At 25.6% G+C, this 15,082-nt stretch overlaps 3 protein-coding genes across 3 annotated transcripts; 1 reads left to right on the forward strand and 2 right to left on the reverse strand.

Moving 5' to 3' along the window:
• Positions 1-317: 317 nt before the first annotated feature.
• Positions 318-4,743, forward strand: LOC126901827 (RNA-binding motif protein, X-linked 2-like). The gene is given in 6 exon segments (XM_050678637.1): positions 318-648; positions 1,403-1,555; positions 1,996-2,219; positions 2,889-3,279; positions 3,282-3,520; positions 4,490-4,743. Coding segments are annotated over 5 exon segments (993 nt in total). The 5' UTR covers positions 318-634; the 3' UTR covers positions 3,493-3,520; positions 4,490-4,743.
• On the reverse strand, positions 3,411-8,112 carry LOC126901825 (major facilitator superfamily domain-containing protein 6-A-like). Its single transcript, XM_050678635.1, has 13 exons — positions 7,901-8,112; positions 7,707-7,829; positions 7,426-7,589; positions 6,928-7,119; positions 6,660-6,790; positions 6,389-6,579; positions 5,924-6,134; positions 5,324-5,577; positions 4,963-5,217; positions 4,748-4,892; positions 4,538-4,689; positions 4,296-4,463; positions 3,411-3,957 (listed from the first exon to the last, which is right to left on the reverse strand). Exons 1-13 carry the CDS (start codon positions 8,016-8,018, stop codon positions 3,584-3,586), a joined length of 2,478 nt encoding a protein of 825 aa, XP_050534592.1. The 5' UTR covers positions 8,019-8,112; the 3' UTR covers positions 3,411-3,583.
• Positions 8,113-8,269: 157 nt separating this feature from the next.
• On the reverse strand, positions 8,270-12,574 carry LOC126901826 (D-3-phosphoglycerate dehydrogenase-like). Its single transcript, XM_050678636.1, has 6 exons — positions 12,500-12,574; positions 11,368-11,521; positions 10,954-11,086; positions 10,604-10,710; positions 10,405-10,545; positions 8,270-8,524 (listed from the first exon to the last, which is right to left on the reverse strand). Exons 1-6 carry the CDS (start codon positions 12,511-12,513, stop codon positions 8,426-8,428), a joined length of 648 nt encoding a protein of 215 aa, XP_050534593.1. The 5' UTR covers positions 12,514-12,574; the 3' UTR covers positions 8,270-8,425.
• Positions 12,575-15,082: the final 2,508 nt, after the last annotated feature.

Genomic DNA, 15,082 nt, shown 5'->3' on the forward strand with positions numbered 1-15,082 from the left:
ATTCCCAATTCGTTCGCGCGCCTGATAACTGCAACTGATTGACATAAAATAATAAATTAAACTAAGTTTGTCACAAAATATTCTTATAAAGAAAAATATTTAAAAAAAAAAATTAATCAACACAATTATAGACTACCAAAGTATCTATTTCAATTTTGAGTATTAGTTTTAATATTGATATAATTTAATAAGGTTAGCATTTTTATCACACAATTTGATAGGAAAATAATATTTGATAATATCTCATTTTATTTATTTTTCAAATTTTTCTATTATTATAAAAATATACTATTAAATATGATAATACATCTCAATTAGTTTAAACATCAATAAATCTATTATTATTTCTTTATTGGTTATTATTTATAAAAATAAATAATTATAGTTATTAATAAAGAAATTATAATAACTGAATAAACTGAAAATAATTCAAGACGAAATATTATTTTGTTTTTTATTCACTGCATAAATAAAACGCTCATCTAAAGTTAACCATTTAAAAATTCATAAAATATTATTTCTATAGATACTTAAGGAATAATTTCCAGCATTAATGAAGTTGAGTACAAGCCGTCTCAAAATTGGAGTGTTATTAATATATTTATCATTTTATCAACCTAAGCGATCTATCAAAATGAATCCTTTAACGTAAGTATAATTTTTTGATTTCTTTTAAAATTTATTTTATTATGCTGATTTAGAATATGTGAACAATATTAGTAACACTTTGGTGTGTACACTTATGTGAAGAAACCGAATTAATTTAATTCTGTAGTAGATACACACAATGGACCTATTGGGCTGAATGCAGGGAAGTTCTTGCCAATCTCTATATAAACTAAACTAGAATATTTAAAAAAATTTTAGTATAAACTAAAAATTAAAATTTTGAACAAAAAAAGGGTTAAAAATCTTAGTTAATACTTACAAAAATAAAAATCCAATATATTATTAAACTATTTTTTAGTAGTGTGAAACATGATAAAATTTTAACCTTTATATCTATTATTAATATTTTTTATGGTATAGATAAATTTAATGTTTTGCTTTGTTAATGAGTGCACATATGTTGTATCCGACTGTGTAATCAGAAAACCAACTTAAAACTTAAGTTCTTTGCATAAGTGGTCGACGACCTGACATTCTTTATTACAAGGTAGCCATAAGGGTGGCAACTCCATAATCTGTTGCGTGACCAAAGTCGTCACCTCTTAAATATAATTATAATATCATAAAATGTTATACATAAACACTATTATCTGTGTCTGACCAATGAATATTGTTAACTATTATATTCTGAATCAGCATTAAAAACTTAACAAAAAAATAGCTTACCCAATAAATTAAATTTATTCTGAAAAATCTATTGTTTAATTGAACTATACAATTTTTTTTTTTGCAGAAATATGAGAAATGTTAAAAAGTTGAGTGAACAAGAGTTGGAACGTATGCCTAAGAGTTCCTGGCATGATGAGTATAAATCTAGTGCTTGGATTTTTGTTGGTGGTTTACCTTACGACCTTTCTGAAGGCGATATTATGGCAATTTTTTCACAGTAATTTTTGTTTTGATAAATATTACCTGAAGTATCATAATTAAGTTTAAGGATTATTAAACTTAGACATTACAAAAGAATTATATTTCATTATATTAAATATAATAATAATTCTATCAGATTTCTTTAAATCTAAAATTTGCCTAGAATATATTAAGTATATACTTTTTAATTCAAAACATTTGATTCTACTAATAATTTTTAAAATAAACAACTATTATTTTTTAATAAAATTAATATTCAACATAAAAAGATTAGTATTATTAATATCATTTAGTTGTATATTTAGTAATAGTATTAATAAATGTTTTCCTTATTTTTATCATTTTTTTTCTCCTAATAGTTCTTACAGAGAGACTTCAAATTTGTTGTATGAATTCTAAATAAATATTAGAAAATTTTTAAAATGACATAAGCTAATTTTTAAATATTACTTTTAGGTATGGAGAAATTGTAAATCTCAATTTAGTTAGAGACAAAGATACAGGAAAACAAAAGGGCTTTTGTTTTATTTGTTATGAAGACCAAAGAAGTACTATTTTGGCAGTTGATAATTTTAATGGTACTAGAATTCTGGGAAGAATACTCCGTGTGGACCATGTGAAAGATTATAAACCACCTAAAAACATAGAATCTACTGCTAAAGTCAAAGTAGAAAAAACAGGTAATATAGATTTAACAAAACAATTTGAAAATACCTTCAAAAAAATTCTTTCAATTTATAAATTAAATTAAACAGTAATATACTTTATTTTAATAATATTCATCAGATTTTAAATTAAGATTTTTATTTGAAAAAATAATAATTTAATCAAAAGAAAGTTTTTCCATATATAACTTATGCCATTATTGTCAAAACTAATTATACTAATTATTAATATAATTAAATTACTGAAGGGTACCAGAAAAAAAAGTAATATTCTATCTTTCTTTTTTTCAATTTTTATTGTATAGTTTTATTTTATAGACTACTAGCAGTAGTATTAATTAAATAAATAATATATTGAAAAATATTTTTTTTTATCTAATATTTAAGTATATATTTTTGTTTTACCATTAAAGAAATAGGAATTTATAACATTATTTTTTCTCTTAAAAATGTACAGAAATGAACTATTACTGTAACATTCAATTAATAATTTAATTAATTACTGGTCTCCTTACAGTACATATGAATATAATTAAATTAGTCCTTTAGTAATATTTCTTTTGATCAAAAAAATGTTGGCCACTTCTGATACTAAAAGTTTCAAAAATATTTTTTTTATATTAAAAAAATTAATTAATTTAATAAAATAATCATCTTATTAATTTTTTTTTTGAAATGTTCAAGATTATGATGAAAAAATTGTAATTAAAAAAGAAAGTGATACACCAGAAATTAAACGAGAAATACTTACACCTGAAATAAAACGGGAGTATGGTACTCCTGAAATTAAGAGAGAGATAGACAATTCTGAAATCAAAAGAGAAATACACACTCCTGAAATTAAGCATGAATTATGTTCTCCAAAAATCATTAGTAGTTCAGAAGATAAAAGTGTTAAAAAACAAAAAAAATCTAAAGATTACAATAAAAAAAATGTTAGAAAAAGTAGATCTAATGAAAGGAATCAATCACCAGGAAAAAAAAAATATAATAAACATCATAAAGACAAATATGAAGAAAAACGTCATAGATCAAATGATCGGAATGAAAATAAAAAAAGAATAAGACGCAGTANGATGATAATAAAAAAAGAATAAGACGCAGTAAAAGTAGTGACAAATATTACAAGAAAGAATCTTATAATAGACATCATAGTAAAGATAGATCAATGAATAGTAATCGTCATTACAAATCAACAAAACGTGATAAAAGTTATTCAAGCGATGACTGTTATTATGACAAACACAAAAAAAATTATAATAAACATGAAAAAAAGTACAAACAATAAAATGATATTAAATTCACTAAAATGTAGTGTAAGTGCAACATTTATTTTTGTTATAAATAATTTTCATTATTATTTTAAATATTCTTTTTTATTATTCCTGTTTGTCTTCTATACATGTAGTATCCTCTTCATTTGTTTGAATAGTCATAGATTTTCTGTTTCCTTTTGGTGTTAATATAGAATTTTCTTCTCTTTTTAAAATAGGTTTGTTTTGTGACTTTTTGTATAAATAATTAAGTTCCAAAGTAGATTTAAGTAAATCTACCTTCGGTGGTTGCAACATTGTACTCCTAATATCGTTCTGTGATTTGGCTGGCAGTAGTTGCTCTTTATCTAATGATGCTAATGACCCCCTATGATTAAACTTAATCATTAAACTTAAGCGCCTTGCTTCTGCTTCAATATCTGAGATATCATCTTTATTATTTTCTTCTACTTCTTTTAAAGATTCCACTTCAGAAGGATCTATATTTATTTTTCAAATTAAATATATTTTTTAATAATTAAATGTTATGAAACATAAAAAATAGATGTTTAAAAATAAAAATGTTTTAATTTATTATCAAAATTTTCATTTATTTTTAATTTTTTGGGCTAGCTTAACTACCAGACAATTTTATTTTTGATTAATATTTAGAGAAACAAAACAAATTTTAATAAAATTTTTATAAATTGATATCTATAATGATGGTAACATTGTTTTCAAAATACATATTAGCGATTTTACAGTAATTTTTTATATTTTTTTAATTTTAAATATTAACTACAAGTAAACAAATCTTATTATATAATGATCTATTTACCAGATTTTTCAGGCTTAGTTTGGTCTTCAAATTTATGTAACCACATGCAATGCATTAATCCATAAATTATTCCACTAACAACTCCCAAAAGTCCCATTAGTCTAAACGATTGTCTAGTTCCAAATGAACCTATTAATAGGCCTCCTATGAAACTTCCACTTCCACGACCTAAATGACGTTATTCTATATTTCAGCATTACTATGATGACAATAATTGTAAAAATAATAAGTGTATATTGTACCAAGACTGAAATGGCACATTCCTGAAACACCAATTAGTGTTGCCAAAAGATTTTTCGGAGCCAGTAATGCACAATATGTAGCAGCTGCTACCCACATCAAATGAACTGCTAAGGATTCAATAGCTTCAAATGGGAAAACCCACCAAGGATCTCTGTGAAAAAATTGTAATTAAATGATTTGCTATAATAAATTTTTTATTCCTTTATTACTCTATATATGAATATCCCATTAACCTAGCAGCATGAGAAAAGAATGCTATTACTATAATATTTACATGGCCAATTTTTTTTGAAATTTTTTCTGCTCCATATAAAAACGGTACACTACTTATTGTTGCCACTGATACTGTAATACCTTCAAACAATATTAAAAATAATTTAATTAATATTTTCTTTTAGCTTTTACTATTTTTACCAATACTTGCCTAGCAAATAATTTGATGCACCTAATTCTTTAAGGTATAAAAATAAATAAGACTCAATAAAACCCCAACAATTTCCAAGAACAAACAAAAAAAATAAAAAAGCTATTACATGGGGTAACTTTAATAATCTTATCATATCTTTTAAAATATGATCAGCTGGCATTTTGATACCAACTGGCATCATTAAGAGAGTTATCATCGAAAATAGAAGTAATATATCATAAGTGTAAAATGCTGAAGAATAGTCCGTGTAACCTATAAAAAAAAGTCAAGTTATTTTTATTTACTATGAGCTTTGTTTAACATGATTTGATTAATAATCAAACATTATCATATAAAGTTTAATTAATATTATAAATACCTTTTTTTGCACTCATTTTATCTATTAACCATCCAGTTAATGGAGAAAATAATGCCATACCAGCTGTAGAAAATAATCTTTCCCTTCCAAATTGTCCACCGTATCTTTGTATAAGATTTAAAGCTATTGGATCCATAACTGTTACTGATGCTGATAACATAGTAGTACCTATAAATCGTAACCCAAAATATATCCAAAATACTTTTTCATTTGATGGTTTGTATTCAGGGGGACAACGTTCAGGACCTCCAGTTCTATAAAATAAAATAAATACCATTAGATACCAATCAAAGTGTATAAATAAATACTTATAATTTTTTTTTTTTTTATTAACCCATTAAAGGCCATAGCGGCCTCCCCCAAAGGAGGAAGTTTCTTAACCTTTATANTAGCCCATTAAAGGCCATAGCGGCCTCCCCCAAAGGAGGTTTCTTAACCATTTATACTACGGGACGGGTGGTTAGTCCGTCGCCATATAATAATATTTTATTATTTCATTTCATTCAAAATTTATTCTAAAGATCAAAGGAAACAATTTATATATGTTAAAATATTTTTAAACATAAAAGTTCAAAACTACATTGAATTTGATAAAGTTACCTAAATATACATTTTTGAAGCATACAATCAGCTGCCAATTCTTTAAGTTTGTTGTAAGTCAAATTTGTTGCTAATACTCTTCCTCCACAACGCAAATCATGATCAAGAAGTGCAGTAAAATTAACTCCTGATGAAATTAACATATCTGATGAAAAATGTTGACGAAAATCAGTGACTTGTTCATCCTGATCTGGTTCAGGCAACTCCATTCCTTTATAATATAATATATATAAATATTATAAAAATAATAATACCTAATCAGAGTAATATAACTTGATGACTTTTTATTTGTTAATTATAATCAAGAAAGGTTGCTAATTTTATTAGTGAAATAGGAATAAATGTTTGTAACTCTTAATTATCCAACTATGCATTGGTCCAATGGTTCTGACTCAGAGCTGCCACTCTGATTCCTAAATTCTACCCTATAAATAGTAATATAAACATATCTAAGTAATATCTTACCTAATGTTTCTGTTGGATCCATTAGACCTGGGTGCATATCTAAAACTACAAACACAGTAGCTTCTTTTTTAGTAGATGTCACATTGACATTATTAAGTCCAGCTCCTATATTTGCTATTTCATTTACTGTTTCATTACCATTGAGCAGAACTCCCATTCTTACTTTTTTCTTGGTATCAGATTTTTTTGTTCTGCGCAAATTTAACGTTATAAATGTAAATTATTTGAAAGTTTTTAAATAAATAATAGTGTATAAATTATATTTTCTCACGATGATTTTGTCAAATTTCTAGCTTGCTTTGTTTTCTCATAAATGAAAAATAAGTCTTTTTCATCAACTCCTTGGTTATGACTCGAACCTGGATGATTTGAAGATGGCATTATGCAATTTGGCAATGATTGCTTAAAAAAGATAGAATTATTAATCAAATAAAAATATACAAATTTAAACATTAATATGATGTACCAATGCTACAAATTATTTAATTCATAGATTTATTTTACTTGTAAATTTTATAACAATATTTTTGTTTGTATACTTGGGGTGGAGATCCGGCTATAAATGTCGGTGGCCTAACAGCTATACTTTGTTCGATCTTAGGTACTAAATCATTTTCTTCGCGTGGTATACTGTAGTCTCTCATTAAACAGTGGTCATCACATTCGTCTAATACCAAATTAATTTCCTCATCCTCTGGACACTCACGACTAGGACATGGGCTCCACCAAACCTTTAAAAGGTTATTTATTAAAAATTTTTTTAATTTTTAAAAATATTCAGCNTGGTTATTTATTTAAAGTTTTTTTAATTTTTAAAAATATTCAGCTTTTATTAAATATTGTTGAAATTTTGTTTTTTTTAGTTCCAAAATGACGGTTTTATTCAAACCCTATATATTTATATATTCTATCTACAAAATTATACCTTATATTATATTTTATAATATTGTTAAAATTTCCATAGTCAATCTTAGAATTTATAATAAATTTTCTTAAATTCTATTTTTTTTACATAAAAATAAAAAATGTTCACTTACATCGACTTTACCAGATTCAGGATGTCTCATAACATATGCTGATGGTATTGCTCCAGGTGTTTCTGTTTGAGGTATTAATATTAGAGAATGATGAAAAATTGCATTTAAAGCTAAAGATATGAACAAAACTGGCTTATATTGACCAAATTTGTCGACTAGGAATCCTAAGACAGTTATTTTTTTATTTTTCACAAATTCGGTTTTTTATTGATTAATTATATGAATTAATACTAAAATGGACATTAATAATGATCTGTATTATAAATATTTAACATTAGTACCTGATACAGGCGGAGCTAAAAAAGTCGTTAGAGGTAGTGCTAGGTATACAATAGCTATTTCTTCTACAGATAAACCGATGCTCTGCATATGAATAGTCAAGTATGGTAATAATGATGAAGTAGCTATTTCAAAATAAGGTAAAACGGTATATGAGTAAATATGAAGTATTTTCAACTTTAACTACAATGCTCACCTCCATACATCAAAAAGAGAGTCACTTTTAACATAATTAAATTATAATTAATATTGAATTTTTTACACAATCTCTGAATGAATCCATCTTCTTCGACTTTTGTTTTTTCTTTTGACATTTTCAATTATTATTTTTGACCAGCACGCACGATATGTCCAACTACTAGACGTCAAAAGTCGTATGAAATGTTTTGACTAGTGGGTGTTTTAAAGAGGAGGAAAACTGTTGGTACCTTGTTTGAAGGAACTTATCTTTTACCTAATGTTATTGCACGTAATTACGTGTATACTATTGTTTTCAATGTTTGTTTTTACACAAACTGTACGCGATATCATAATATACTGCAGTTCATAATTGAGATTACAAAAATAAAGTCTAATAAATGAGCCGTTTATTATCATACAAGCGTTTATAATATTAAATATTGTGTTTATTAAAACAACTATTATGGGTCATAATTAAATAAATCAACTAAGTTTTACAAAAACAACATGTATAAAAATATATACACTTAAAAAAATCTCGTCAAGCACCGTTCTTAATTTTATTGACCAGTCCGTTCAATGAATACTTGCTGTTGGGATTACTTAAAGCAACGAACTGTTGAGCTACTTCTTCAGCAACCTGAAATAACATATATTATAAACAAATGTTTTAATTTTCGCTAGTGCTATTTGAAAGGTAGCAAATTATTAGAAAGTAATACTATCAGTAGGCTAAGGTAATGTTTCGCTTATTTTCTTTAAATATCACCTGAATAAATTTACCAAAACAATGACGGTACAAACGTACTCATTTACATGAGACTGTTAAAATTGCTGAATAAATCACAAAATGTGAATTATAAAATTAATTTTTTTTGACATGACTTAAGTTTTCCTTAATATATATTGCTTATAGACGGATTATGACTAAAAATCAGTCTCCAATGAATGTCAATTATATAATAATATTTATATAAATAGTGACTGGAAGGGAGGAATGAAGTGAATCCTGTAACAATTTTCAAATTATTTCAAACAAAAATGTTTTATAATCAACCAGAAAATGTTAAAAAAAAAACGAGGCTATCGCCAAACTATCCACTTTCCGTTAGCAGTGCTAAAGTTTGCACATTTAAAAAGACTTTTCTTAATTTTTTAAAAATTTATTCATTAATATAAATTCTTTATCTGAAATAAAAAAAATCTCGATTTTTAAACTTTTTGACATTGCAAAGATTTAATTAATTCAGTTGTTGATAAAAATAACACCAATCTCAGAATAAATCAAGATTATCTGTTGGCTATTCATACTTTGTAAAATTATCAATAGAGTCAATAAATTAACTAGGTAAAGTAAAATAAAGGCGCTAGATTTATTAACGAATGGAAATAAGACTCTTTAATACTATCTCTGTTTAATGATAATAAAAAACGCGGCCTATTTCATACACACTATGGTTAAATAAAAATGAATTGTCCTTTGCTCTCTGACCTTAAACGACAATTATACATTTAAAATGACTCATAACAGAGTAATGCTTTGTACATAATTTAAAAATTGTGACTACATGACAATATTATTTAAATACCCTCTAGCCATAGAGTTACTTCAATTTTTCGAGGAAGGAGTTTTTGTATTCTATAAGATAAAAAAACTTCTCGCTTTGCTCATAATCACTTAACACTTCTATTTTATTATTTTTGGTTGACGAAATTCATCCATATTATATCAATAAAAGATTAAATAAAACATTTTAGGAAACTGAAAAAATCCGTATAATTACGCTAGGCGTGGGTTTAGAAGAGGACTTAAGAGGTCCGCAAGCCACATCTAAGTTGATGACCTTTTTTCCTCAATAATACATAAAAATGGAAACTAAGATAACAATCAAAATGGAAAACTTTTTTTGTTTTGTTTAATAGTAACACAAGTCGGGAATCTTCACATTCTTTAGACCGAATCTAAATTATGCCGTCTATTTTTACACTAGGTTTGATCTGGTTCACCAAAATTAATCATTTAAAAAAATTATTATACCCAATATATTTTTCAAAGTACAGCCAGGCTCTTCTAGCCATTATGATAATTTCGTTCCCAAAAAATTATGACTATTTTTTTTAAAACTTTACTCAGGACAACATTACTTTTGACCCCAGCTAAATTAGGCAGCTGCCTTGATCTTAACATTTTAAGGTCATTTTGGTAAATTTAGTCATTTTTCTTTCCTAACAGATACATTAACATATTTTAATTATTATAATACGAAAAAGAAAAAGTGAGCAATTACAATAGAAACAGAGTCCGGACAATCCCCATTAACAAAATTATGGAAGTTGAGGAAAATGAAAAAATGAAACTTCCCACTACATTACATACTAAAAGTAATTGAGACCTTTCCCGTGATAAATTTCTAAATACGCCACTAAAGAACGATCTTGAGACTATGCATGGTCATGGCATTACTTTATATTTATATTTATTTGATCTGACAAACAAATGTATAAAAAAAATATATTTACTTTTATTTGAGCTTCTAATGTAGAAGCACCTAAATGAGGAGTAGCAATAACTTTAGGATGTGCTATTAGGCTTTTGAGTTCAGCGCTCTTAGGCGGTTCCTCTGTTAATACATCTAACCCTGCGCCGTCGCACTGTCCATTCTAAAATTATACAACGTATTTAGAAAAATTAGTATAAGATTTATAATCTAAATCTTACATTTAATGCTCTATACAGTGCTGCTTCATCAACAATTCCTCCTCTGGCAACATTTATAATCTTTACTCCTCTTTTACATTTGATAAATACATCGTCGTTTAGCAGATCTGAAAAAAAATTAATAGCATTTACACTTTTTAACAAGTTATCTATTATCAAGTCTGTATTTGAGGGCATAGAGTTAAGTATTTACTAAATTTATTGTAATCACCAAAACTTATTTTTCAAAACGGTAATTAAGGTCTTGCGATTATTAACATAATAATATAGAAAAAGTATAGAATGTTTGCCTCGGGGTGCAGAATGTTTGAATACAGACCTGTACATTGTTGATTATTATAAAAATATACTTCTAGTTTGTGGTATTAATGGTGTATGCACTGTGATATAATCGGAAATTGGCCAAATTTCTTCTAGACTAAGCAATTCCACCCCAAACCCTGCAGCAGATTCTTTGGTTATAATAGGATCGTAGCCAATAACCTAAAATATTATATTAATATATGTTACAAACAAAAGAAAATTATTCAGTAAATAGTTACATAAATAAAAGTTGTATGAATTAGCATAGCTGAAAACTAAATTAATATAAGATTATTAGATAACTAAAAGGCTTCGCTTTTGTAAACACAACAAACATTATCATGTTTTATTGTAATAGAACTTCAAGAGTTTTAATATGTTATAAATACTTAAATAACTAATGCATATCGATTAAAATTGTAAAAATTAAATAAATATTAGTTTGTTAAAAATGAATTTACCTTCATTCCAAAAGCCTGCATCCTATAAGCTACTTCGCGACCAATTCTTCCTAATCCTAAAATTGCTAGAATTTTGTTTTTAAGTTCAGTTCCCATGTATAACTTTCTGTCCCATCTACCTTCTTTTAAAGACTGACAGCCTTGAGGAACATGCCTTAAATAATCAAGACAATTATAAAAATTATTTTTCATTCAAAAAATGTTTCATAGTAAAAAATTATTAAGATATTTTAACATTTTTACTTGAAATCAGTAGTGTACTCAGAGAAAGGTATATTAAAATTAATACTTAAACTTATGAGTTGTTAAAGCTTGAATAATTACTAAGTTAAAACAATTTTTTTTTAATTTGTCTAGGTCAATAACCCTTTAAGTTTTTATATGTACCACCGAGATCTTTTACTTTACACCTATCAACGCCTTTTACTTTATTAGGCAACTAAAAAAATTTTTTCCCTAATTAAACTTTGGTGTTCAAATCAAAAAATTCTTTTACGAATTATATATAGTAAAATAACAACTAAATATTAATTTGAGTTGGGTAAGATTTAAGATTTGTTTCTGACTTCGAATGCCTCAATATTAATTAATAATTTGTTTTAGTTTATGATTCATTTATTATGTATATCATTATTAATAAGCTATAATACACATACACTCTCACATATTTCGTGCAAAATATTAACTTTTTGGCAATAGAAATAGAAGTCACTAACCTTTGCTTCTTTAATCGGAGTCAATAAAGAAATTCAATGATTATATAAAGAAACATATAACAATAAAAAAATCCTATATACACTTCCAAAATTAATTAAAATACTTTTTTTTAAACTTACAACAAAAATTCGTGTGGGTACTTTAACNAATTAAAATACTTTTTTTTAAACTTACAACAAAAATTCGTGTGGGTACTTTAACATCAAAGTACATTTAATTTTTTTTAATTAAATGGTTGATATACTTATAAAATGTTATTTTTAAACTGATTTCGCAATATTTTAAGTATTGAATTCAGATAACATTTATAAGTATCAAATTGATTTGCTTTACTCGATGATTTTTTATAGATTTTTTTATACTTTGACTATTGAAACTTAAAATTATAGAGTTTATACAAAAATAATGGAATTACCTGGCCAATGACATGATCAACGTACATGTTAATTCGCACGCACTGTTTGAATTACCACCGGGAGTACTGAAACATATAAAATAAAGTAAATATTCATAAAAAAAAATATTTGTTTCAATAAATACAATAAAATTACCTAGTAATTTCTAGTGCCTAGTAATTATTACCTAGTAATGTCATTAATACAAGACTTTCTCTAAAAATAAAAAATTATAACTAATAAAAAGAGACAAAATCTTTGATAAAGATTGTTTTCTAGATTCGCGTTCAAATGCACAGTATTTGTTTTATTTTTTTATTTATATTATACAATCTGTTACAAATTAAAACAATAAAAATGTCAAGATTATGATTGGTATGAAAATCATAGTTAACCAAAGACATAGCTTCTAGTTATAAAAAAAAAAATACTGTAGGATTCTTTTATTAATTAAGGAATATATCTGCTTTAATTTCGTTTAGATTGTCTGCGTGGATTGCCAGAAATGTATATTTTGTTTAAGTTAACTATTAGTGGGATTGTAATTTTTTGTAAAAGCGTTAATAGTTTTGTTTAGATTTATTAGTTATTTTAAAAAATTTTAAATCACAGTAGATAGTTTCGGAACAAATTCAGTTTAGCTACTACACAATTTTTTTAATTTTTTTTTTTTAATCGATTTGTTTTATTTTCACTGATTACGAATATGCAAAAATAAAATGTTATTCAAGTATAGTTAGAAAGTCATAGTACTTTTGAGTTAGCATATAACTCTGTTATTAGACTTCGAGCACTCCATTAATAACCTTGCGAATGTAGTTTTTGTTAACGGTTTATAAAGCAAAAGTGCTTTTTTGAGAGTATATATAAATAAGATTGTAAATTGGGAAACCTATACTTCTTCATTTTTGTCTTCAAGATCAATTTTTCGATATTTTTCTTAATAATATGCAATTTGCAAACAAATATTATTAGTTTGAACAAAATTTTGGGGTCATATATGCCTTCCATTTCCGGTGACTGATTCAATCCTTTTCGGGACTCCTATGAAATGGGGGCTCACGCATATTAGAATAAAATGTAAAATAAAATGCGCCAAAACTCAAACTATTATGTTTTAAAAATAGATTTAGCTATGCTAAAATTATATTATAAGTATACTGTAAATTGAGTATCTATATAATTTTGCTTATGAAATTTGTTACTTAGTTTTAAGTTGTTAGTTAATATAATTATAAAAGATTTTACTATTATATAACTCAAGTACTCAACATGTACAAGTCATAAAAATGAAAAATCCGTATTTTCATTAGCTACGGATTAGTATAATCCCTCGTATATTATAATACATTTATTTTAGCTCAAAAATTCAAAATTTTACAGTTTTGTGTTTAGTAAACAAATGAACTTAATATATTATAAATTAAAATGCAATTTATTATTTAAAAAAATAACCTCAAATATTTTAATAAATGCAAAATATGTGTTATCATTTGAAAAAAAACATAGTTGAAACCCTTTTAAGGATTAAGGCATAAGCTTAAAAAATCTTACATAATTAACTAATAATTCAAAAATAAATATTTAACTAAAAGTAACAAAAAAAAAACCCAGCACAGGGGGGTCGCGGCACAGTGATGCCATGGTTTAGTTGGATCAAGTATAATGATATCTGACAGTGATTAAAATCACTATCAAAAATAAACGCTTTGATGCAAATCTTTAGATTATGTTTAAATTTAAAAAAATTGGTGTATTATTCCAAAAGCTACATGATCTGCTAGTATGTCGAATGAAAAAGGGATTATTAAAAAATATTATTTCTCATTAAAAAATTGTGTTGATCCATATACTTTTCAATAAGTTATAGCACTTTAAAGTAAAAAAATGTAAATTATAAAATCGAAAATTTTCACACAAAAATAGCATTCGGTAGCCGTTTTCACCATGAAGACAAGTCCAGAGGTCAAATTTTTTTTTTCAAATTAAAGTATATTACATTAGCTTTAATTTAAGATATATATATAAGTGTCAGACCTACCGGAACATTTTCAAAAGTTAAGTTGAAAAAGTTAATTTTTTGTGAAAAAGTTGTCATTTTAAATCCCCCCCTGTGGGCAGATAAAGTGTCAAATTTACAAAAAAAATATATCAAATGATAGTTAAAGATATCAAAAATCTATAAATAAAAAAAATTATATTGATATGTTAATTTTTGAAAAAGTTACGGCACATTTTAGGAAAAAAAATTGAAAAAATTTCGAAAAATAGCGATTTTTAAATTTGTAATTTTTTTGAAGGTTTCCCCCATTTACGGTGAACGGGGGAATTTTTTTCAATTTTTAAGGGTAATTTCTTCAACTAGATACGATTTGTGATCTTTTGACATATCGTTGAAAGAAATCCGTTCGGTGAGAGCCGAGAAAAAGTGGTAACAGACACAAAAAAAAATAAATAAATAAACACATCATAGTAAAACCAATACCTTCTCAGCTTCGCATCAAAGCTAATAAGGTAAAATGAATGGTAAAAATTAAAAAGTATTCACTATTTCAGTATTATTTGGAAAAATATATTAACTTATTAAACGTAAAGTATTACTT

The sequence above is a fragment of the Daktulosphaira vitifoliae genome, unplaced genomic scaffold (assembly GCF_025091365.1).
Source record: "Daktulosphaira vitifoliae isolate Bord-2020 unplaced genomic scaffold, ASM2509136v1 Scaffold_3, whole genome shotgun sequence".
Classification (NCBI taxonomy): domain Eukaryota; kingdom Metazoa; phylum Arthropoda; class Insecta; order Hemiptera; family Phylloxeridae; genus Daktulosphaira; species Daktulosphaira vitifoliae.